At 37.7% G+C, this 8,914-nt stretch overlaps 1 protein-coding gene across 5 annotated transcripts in view; it reads right to left on the bottom strand.

The window, feature by feature from the left end:
- Positions 1-496: 496 nt before the first annotated feature.
- MRPL42 (mitochondrial ribosomal protein L42) overlaps positions 497-8,914 on the bottom strand; it is an 11,213-nt gene continuing 2,795 nt past the window's right edge. For 4 of the 5 annotated variants that reach the window (XM_010561872.1, XM_010561870.1, XM_010561869.1 and 1 more), the window contains exons 3-6: positions 7,092-7,155; positions 6,043-6,127; positions 4,609-4,772; positions 497-3,339 (exon numbers count right to left, since the gene is read on the bottom strand). In XM_010561872.1, the coding sequence (XP_010560174.1) occupies positions 3,294-3,339; positions 4,609-4,772; positions 6,043-6,127; positions 7,092-7,155 (359 nt within the window). In that variant the 3' untranslated portion in view covers positions 497-3,293. The remainder of the gene's footprint in view (positions 3,340-4,608; positions 4,773-6,042; positions 6,128-7,091; positions 7,156-8,914) is intronic. The other variant, XM_010561868.1, reaches the window with a different exon arrangement.

The following is an 8,914-nucleotide window of genomic DNA, read 5'->3' as shown; positions in this document are numbered from 1 at the left end:
AAAGCACCTCCAGAGAACAATTTGTGTGACATATTCTAGACAGTAAAATCTTAAAATAAGATCACCTGCCTTGTGAAGGTATGTACTTTTTTTGTTTCAGTTGACTACAAGGGGTCCCATTACTGCTCCACTGTTGGCTCATTTCTTCACAACCGGGAGGGTGGGGCTTTTTTTGTTTTAAGTGTGAACATACATCTCTGCTACACATTACAAAAGTCAAATCAGTCAAAGCAAACAGGCAAGTCCCACAAAAGACCCTTTGAATCCAACCACTTTCCTACCTGCTAGGGAGCTCCTTTTTTCTTAAGTACTTACAAATTTTAGCAAAGAACAGCTAATGCATATCTCTCATGGTATTAAATTTGATGATACAGCTAAATCCTCTATGGTTTCAGACAAATCCAGTTGCGTTATTGTGCAAGATTGCCTCCTGGTGGTAGTACCAAGAATATGCAGAACAACAATTTGCCCACAGAAAAGGCAAAAAATTTCCACAGCAATGAGCCTAATAAGGTCTGAAACACTTAATAACTACTAGACACAAAGCAAATGGCTAAGTGCCTAAAATTGGATAAAAGACACCAGAGCAGTCTTAACGTTCAGTGAATTTTATGCAATTAAAGTTTTCAATTACAAAGAACAAGAGCAACAGAAAACAGAAATCCCAAACTAACTTTCAGATGGATTATTCTTCTGTGTAGAAGGGGAACAAGAATCAAATGGATTGATTCTAATTCCAAGTTTTCAAGTGAAGAGAAACAGAGAAGGCAGCTTTATGTAATTGTTCAAGGCCTAGAAAATCAGGGGGACTGCTTGGAATTACTGTGAGAGCAGGATTTTAATTAGGTCATGCTTCAGATGACCCAGGAGAAAGATTTAGTAGAAGAGAACATAGAAAGATTGAGAGTGGCAGCGTAATGTGGGCAAAGATTTTAAAATACCAATTTTATGAATTAATGTAGTAACAAAATGGCAGAGGGTATACATAGTGAACGTGTTTTAGACTCAGTTTCCAGTAACTGGTCAGAAGAGGAAGTACTTTAAAGATAGCAGTCCAGCACATCACAGATATTTAGCCCTCAAAATGCCTGAAAAGCATCCAAAAATGTTTGGGAAACATTGAGAAATCCAACATTTCTGCAGTGATTGTGGATGTTTGGTCAAAAACAGGGTTTGACAGGCAAGAACAGACAAACATGGTAACAGAAGGCTTCTGTAAAGCAAAATGTCTTACTATTATTAGGCAGCAATAAGCAAAAGTATCAGGGAGAAGAAGGGGGAAAAATAATTGAAAGTTTAAATTAATCCAAGGATATCTTTTCTTAGGCTGGAGTGAAGTCAAACAGTGACAAATTAGGTCTCAGCTTCCCAGAAATAAAGGGGGCTCGATTTTATGCAGTGGAACGCAACAGAACACTAACCATAAGATGTAAGCTGCTCACTTATGGACCAGTGTCAGTACCAGGCACCATGAATTGATGAAAATGCTACGATGTGTTGTACTACAAATTACTAAAAACTATTAACAAAGTTATATTCTAGGTAGAAAAAAATAATTATTTTCATGTGATTGAACTTGCAGAGTAAGCAGCAATCCTTTTCATAAACACAATACATTCCTTCATGATAGCACGTTTGTTACCACACGAGCAACACATCGTATAATACAGAGCCAAAATCACTTGGCTGATGTAGGCTGAAACATGGACTCAGATCTTACAAGCCTAACAGAGAGAATAAGCAAAACAATTTCATGCTCTGCCATCATAAACCATTATCAGCTAACTGGCATTTGGATTTAAAAATGCATTTTTTAAAATAATACCAAGATAAATACTTAGACTAGCTTTACAGAAAAATTTTCCAGAAGTATTTAAAGGCAGTCTTTTTACACACATCCAACATTGCTTTTTTCACAATTAAAGGAAATTAAAGGAAAAAAGCTTACTGAGTAATAACTTTAGAAAATAAGTGTTCTTTATAGTAACAATGACCAGGATTAGAGACTTTATATAGTACTCAACTTCTAGCAAGATGTGTAGATAACACATGCTGGCAAAATTATACTAGACTAAGAGAAGAAACAAGAACCTTCCTAGCTTATCCAAGTTGCTTTGGAAAGGAAATACAATCAAAATGTATGACATATATTGGACAATTATTTTCTGATTATTTATGAGGATCTGCTAAGAAGACTTAATGAAGTCACTGGGATCTCTGCTGAGGCACAATGTTCCAAGCTAGCCCATTCTCTAAGAAGGCTGATGCCTAAAACTGTAGACTGGAGTAAAGTATCTCCTTTTCCTGAGAAAAAAATGCTAGATGACATAGAATATTAGAATAGCAGAAACATTTAAGTACTACAAAATGCTAAAACTATTAAGTAGTATCACATGACATTAATTTAAAGCATTTCATATAACAAAGGGCCAATCCTTCTCCCTAGGTAAGCTAGAAAGAGCTGGGAGTCTTCACGGATTACCCTGCTGAGGCAAAGAACTCTTCCTCCCCTGAGCTTACAGCTATTCCAGTTTCTATACAAATATAGCATCCTCATTGAGCAGTAGTTGGGGTGGGGTTAAAAAAACAAAACCAACCTCTCCCCCCTCCCCCCCCCAAACACACACAGAAGTTCTCTCAGATATGTGGGAATGCTGGGTGATTTACTATGCCTTGGAAGCTACAATTAACAATTAGTTGGCCAGTTTTCAGTACATGACAATAGCCTTAAATACAATCACTTGGCTGATGTAGGATTAAACATGGAATCAGATGTCTTACAAGTCTAACAGAAAAAGCAAAACTATTTCATCGTTTTCAAAAATACCACTCATGATTTTTTCATCAATACTGTTTCATTAATACCTCAGGATTAAAGCTCACCTGCATTTCAGTTACTACATTTCTAAATTATCCCCCCAAAGTAACACCAAACCCTAACGTGTCCAGTTCCAGACTTCCCATTTTGACATACTACTCCTATGCATTCACTTTACCAACGATGAGCCCTTGACCTAGTTTAATCGAGCACTCCATCACCTGTTAAATCCAGCTCTAAGACTAGCACATTCACTGACCACACGTATACAATAGCCTTCACTGGATCCTTGTTTGATCAGTGCAGTTTTGTTGTTTTTCTGTCAACTAGCTGAAGTAGAAAGTAAGAGTCAAATTTAGTTATGCATGTTTTAGTTATAGCACTCACACTGAATTGCCAAACATCTCACATTCTGTAATTTTTATTTCCCATAAAGACTAACAGCAAAGTGCTGATGAACAAGAAGTTATCTTCATTATCTGTCTTTAGGAGGATTAGGATTCTTGCGTCTTCTATGATACCTAGAAGAAAAAAAGGCTGCAGTGAATGCAAGCTTTGGAGAGTCTTCGATTCTCCTGATATTTTTCCCCCTGGTGAGTGATCTGGAGGTTACACAAGTAACCAAGACACAAGACACACGAGCACTCATTAGATGTAATCTCTGTTGTTCACAGAGTTACATAACGCTACTCATTTCTATTGCTACATCTGCTACAAGCATGCAATAATCCAATCAATTCTACAGCTGAATAGGTACAAAGGCTGCTGTTTATTCTTAATCCTTTGTGTGAAGTTAATTTTCTTACATGGCCAGCTTTTCCTTTGGCTAAAATGATAGCTACAGAACAAAGAGACTTGATGTTTAAAGGAGTTATGCCAGACTGTACATTAAATAGTGTAATATTTTGCAGACAAACTAAAAAACAAACTCTTCACAACAAAAATGATCCCTACTTTCCTCTTAATTGCCCACCCTAAAACAATGAAGATCCTCTTTGATGCTCATTAAAGTGACAGCTACCCCCTTTGGCCATAGAAAGTTCTACAATTTCATTCCTTTTATCTACTCCCAAAACACAGTAATTAAAAAAAGTTTTCTGTGGACAAAAAAAAAAAAATAATAAATCTGCCTTTATCAAGTCTCCATAGCTATAAATTGGCAGCTACCAAAAGGTGCAGTAACATGGACTGGAAAGGAGTAACACAAACTAGAATGCCATTTGTTTCCAGTGGTATATCTGAATGTATATAGTTCTTTAAGCTCAGTCATGCATATTTGCACCTCTCCTCCTCCTAGCTTTCTGAGTACAAGGCACACCAAGGTGCACTTTTCACCATTTCAAATGAAAAACCTCTACTATTCTTAGGTCTGAGAATCATCCCATTAAGTTTTTTTTCTGAAAAGCTGTTAAGGAATAGACAATTCATGTTTCCAAGCTGTATTTGGTTATATTCATTGAAGATATTTTACATACTAGATTCTCTTATGCTGACTTCACTTATGCAACTTTAATATTAATCACCCAAACCAGTAGTTAACTAGATGGTATGAAAAATTCCTACTCCATGACACATTTTACAAAAAAAAGTTGCAAAGAGTCATCATTAAAAAAAACTTATGAAATAGTCTTCCATTTACACAACACTGCATTTAAGATTTTACATAGTAGCCCATGTGCTAACAGTATCTTGTCTCACATGACTTAACCTAGGTTGAATCTAGTCATTAAATTATTCCTGTATCTCCTTTTACATCCCAAAAGAACAAACATTGAAAAGAAAATACTTACTGTCCCACAGGATACCAGCGATGTTTTGTTGTGTAAAACATTTTGCTGAGCTCTTCAATTGTAGGACCTCTCTTGTTCTTTAGCTCTTTTTCATTCAATCTGGATTTCAAAACTTGATCAAGGGTTTCTTCTGTATTATTCACTGGATCTGGCCGTGGTATGGGCTATAAAGACAGTAGTGTATGTATTTCCTTCTTCTTTTTTTTGAGAAAATCAAAAAGCCAAGCTACATAGATAGCATTACAATTTACTCTTAACAGCTGAAACCAAAGGAATACAGAAGAATGCCTGTAATTGTAAAGGCTGTTTATCACCATCCCCCACACCCCCCCAAACAAAGCCACATCACTGTGGAGCCGATGTCTAGAAACATCTAATTACCCCAGGTGCTACAGCTGATTACCCTACCCCTAAAATCAGCACTCCTGTCATCATTATTGCTGATCTCCTCCTTCAATTCACTAGCTGAATCATAAGCTTCAGTTCTACTAATACAAAAGTACTCGTATTATTCCTACTTAGAAATTTATTCAGTGACAATCTTCATTACTAAAAAAGCTTTTAGATGATTTGTACCTTCGAGAAGAATGTCACTTCCTAATTACCTGTGCATCTGCTAAGACCAAGACATTTGTTCATGACCTGAAACCTAACTACTAGCACCGTACAAATATTTTTCCTTGGTTTAGTCTTGTTTTTCCTGAGAGAGATGCAACTGATAGGTTTAAAAATAGCGATATGTAACTTGCAGGCAAAGAGTGCTAAATTTTAAGTTTGCAATGGAGAATTTTCATATTGGGTACTTCAGCAATGTAGCTACCATTTGCAGTATTTTATTAGCTCATAAGAACTAGAAATTGAAACAAAAAGTGTACACTAGAAAAGTTTATGTAGACTTACTTTTGTCAGTATAAAAAGCACACTGAAAATACTACTGATAGATAAAAATTCAGTATTTAAAGTTCTTTGTGGGATTTATGAACCCAGAGTGCTGAATGGAATTTAAAGCTCAAGTTGAAAACAGCAGCAGCACTCCTTTACATCCTCTTGCCCAGACTGCGGCATCTGTACACAGTAGGATGTGTGAACCATAACCTGCATTTCAAACATCCTCCCTGAGGAGTACACTCATAGACAGACACTAGTTTTCTCTGTAGTGCACAAGTATTTGAATGCCTCATTTAATTCTGTTTGAGTTACTACATGCTGTGATATCTGAGCATTTCTTACTCTGCAACTTTCCCTCAATTTAACTAAGAATAAGGTCCTGCTCATGACAGCAGCTATATTGGTCATTTGCTTACTTCACAGACATGCTGATCACATACTAAAAAGTACATCAGTATTTCAAATAAAAAAAAGATGCCCTCAAAATTATGAGCTACTTATGCCTTTATGAGAGTAAGAAATATAAATGTGTACATTTGGACATACTTTTGTATGCTCGTATGGAATCTCAAGCGAAGGGTGGTAGCAGACAATTGTCTTCAAATCTGACGTCACTGCAAGTTCCACCTTGCTATAAAAATAAAAACTTAGACTCTTAAATATATCCCTTACAATTTTCAGAAATGCTGAGCAACTAAGCAGTCCGAGTCCCGAAGAAAACAAGATTTGATCTTGCATTTATGAATTCTTAAGAATCTTCTATAAAATAAACCCTTATAAAATAACGGTCACAAATACTTGATCTGAACTTCTTTTTTTTTTTTCCCCAGCCATCTTCAAGTTTCTTTTTTTGGATGGAGAGGAAAAAAGGGGTAAAATAAAGGATTAAAGATAGCTGGGAATATGGGTTGGGAAAAAGTCTTTTAACACTTCGAATACTTGCATACAAAACTGTAGCAACAGATGGGGATAATGATCTCTAGGACAACATGCCTTTATAAGCAGTATGGCACCTACAAAAGAAAGAACAGGAAACAAAGCTCTGTTTGGGGTTCCAGCTTTTAGAGTTGGTAAAAGATGATGAGCATGATGAACAAAAAGTCCTACTGAGAGGTTCTTTGAGGGAGTATGACTCTCTTCTCACCCTTCTTCCTTACTAACTTCCATGACACATTAGCTTCCTAAAACCTTGTATGACATGGATGCTGCGTTTCTCACTGTATTTGTATCATCTTTTCCAGTTTCCTACTCAAGTTTCCCATGCAGCAGTACAAAAATACCTGGACTTTGTCTTAACAACAAGCATTAATGAAAATGACTGTTCTTTAGCTACTTTTGCTGTTCCACAAACAAAACTGCAGGGGTCCTGGTGTTATCACCATGTTTAGAATGAGTCCTGCATGATTTTTCATTACACTCATTTTTTTAAATACTAACTTCACAATCATTATCATCAGAAACAGTACTTTAGTTAAAATATCCAAAAGTGGCAGAAGATGTATTTTATACCATTATATGACAACTTCACAACAGAGAAAGTAGCCCTGGAATAAGTGTTACATAAAAAGGCCACGCATCAAAGTGCCTTTAAGTACCAGTTGTAGTCTTCAGGGAGAACTGAGTATGTAGATTTACGGCAAGCATGATATACTGCTCCATCTGTAAAAAAAAAAAACCAAAAACAAACACGTAAAGAGCACTAATGTAAAAACAGAGAGCTGTGCCAAATTTAAGAATGCTTACATTTTCATTCTGTTCTAAGTCTTAATCAGGGATTATAATCATACTCAGTTTTAGATTAACAAAATCCAAATACTGTCTAAACAGAAGTTCACTTTACTACACAGATTTCTAGTGCAATCAAAAAATACAGTATCTTGGTAGCTATGGCCTACATTTACCTTTCCAGTTGTACTTTTTCCTAAGAAAAATCACAGTATGAACACAATACCTACAGATTTCACCATTAGCATGTATTTTTTACATATGCAAAGAACATTACCTTATGACTTACAGGGAAGATCATAATTTCATTCATAGCAATATTTATTATAAAAATCAAATGCATACTTTGCTGGCAACTGCTATACAAAACACAAAAGTATAACGTCTTGTGATAGCAAGATGTTGTCCTGCTGTAACACTAGAGAACTTTACCCCTTTCCCCAGGTTCCTGTTGGGCTCCAAGGAAAGCAATCCAAGAATTACAAGTAGTAAAAGAAGGCCAACAGCATCCAGGACTGTACTAAGTGGACCAAGGGAAGGTATTATCTCCCTCTACTCAGCACCTGTCAGACAACATCCAGATACTATGGCCAGTTTGGGGCCCTTTTATTAAAGATAAACTTGAACTACTTCAGCAAAAGCCTGCCAAGATGGTCAGGGGCTGCAGCACCTGCCCTGTGGTGAGAGGCTGAGGGACTGGAGCTGGCTCAGCTTAGAGCAGAGACGGTTTTGGGAGACCTAAGAGCAGCCCCCAGCAACTGTGTATGAGGACTGGGGCTATTGAGGAGAGGGAGCCAGTCTGTTCACAGGGGTGCATGGTGGGAGGACATGAAACAATAAGTTGAAGTGAGAGGCTCTGACTAGATAGGTAGAGAAATGTTTTCCTTGTGAATACAGCCAACCAGTGGGACCTGGGGCCCAGGCAGGTTTGTGCAGTCTCCATCCTTGGAGACTTCAAAGACCCAGCTGGACAAAGCCCTGAGCAACCTGGTGGGATTGCAGAGCTGAGCCTGCTTTGAGCAGGAGGTTGGACCACAGACCACCCAAAGTCCCTTCCAACTGAGTTTTCCCACAATTCCATTTCCAATTTTTCATAGAATCATTTAGGCTGGAAAAGACATCTAAGATCAAGTCCAACTGTAAACCTAACGTAAGGTGTTAAATAGTGTCCTGGTTTCAGCTGGGACAGAGTTAATTGTCTTCCTAGTAGCTGGTACAGTGCTGTGTTTTGAGTTCAGTATGAGAAGAATGTTGATAACACACTGATGTTTTCAGTTGTTGCTCAGTAGTGTTTATACCAAGTCAAGGATTTTTCAGCTTCTCATGCCCAGCCAGCGAGAAGGCTGGAGGGGCACAAGGAGTTGGGAGGGGACACAGCCAGGACAGCTGACCCAAACTGGCCAAAAGGGTATTCCATACCATGTCATGTCATGCCTACTATATAAACTGGGGGGAGGGGGAATCGCTGCTTGGGAGCTAACTGGGCATCAATCAGCGAGTGGTGAGCAATTGCATTGTGCATCACTTGTTTTGTATATTCCAATTCTTTTATTGTCTTTTTATTATTATCATCATTATTAGTTTCTTCTTTTTTGTTCTATTAAACTGTTCTTAGCTCAACCCACGAGTTTTACTTCCCTGATTCTCTCCCCCATCCCACTGCGGGGGGGGGGGGGGGGGGGGGGGGCCGCGG

This window comes from Haliaeetus leucocephalus, unplaced genomic scaffold (assembly GCF_000737465.1).
Source record: "Haliaeetus leucocephalus isolate CR32 unplaced genomic scaffold, Haliaeetus_leucocephalus-4.0 Scaffold151, whole genome shotgun sequence".
Lineage (NCBI taxonomy): Eukaryota > Metazoa > Chordata > Aves > Accipitriformes > Accipitridae > Haliaeetus > Haliaeetus leucocephalus.
This window is presented reverse-complemented; position numbering and strand designations above follow the sequence as displayed.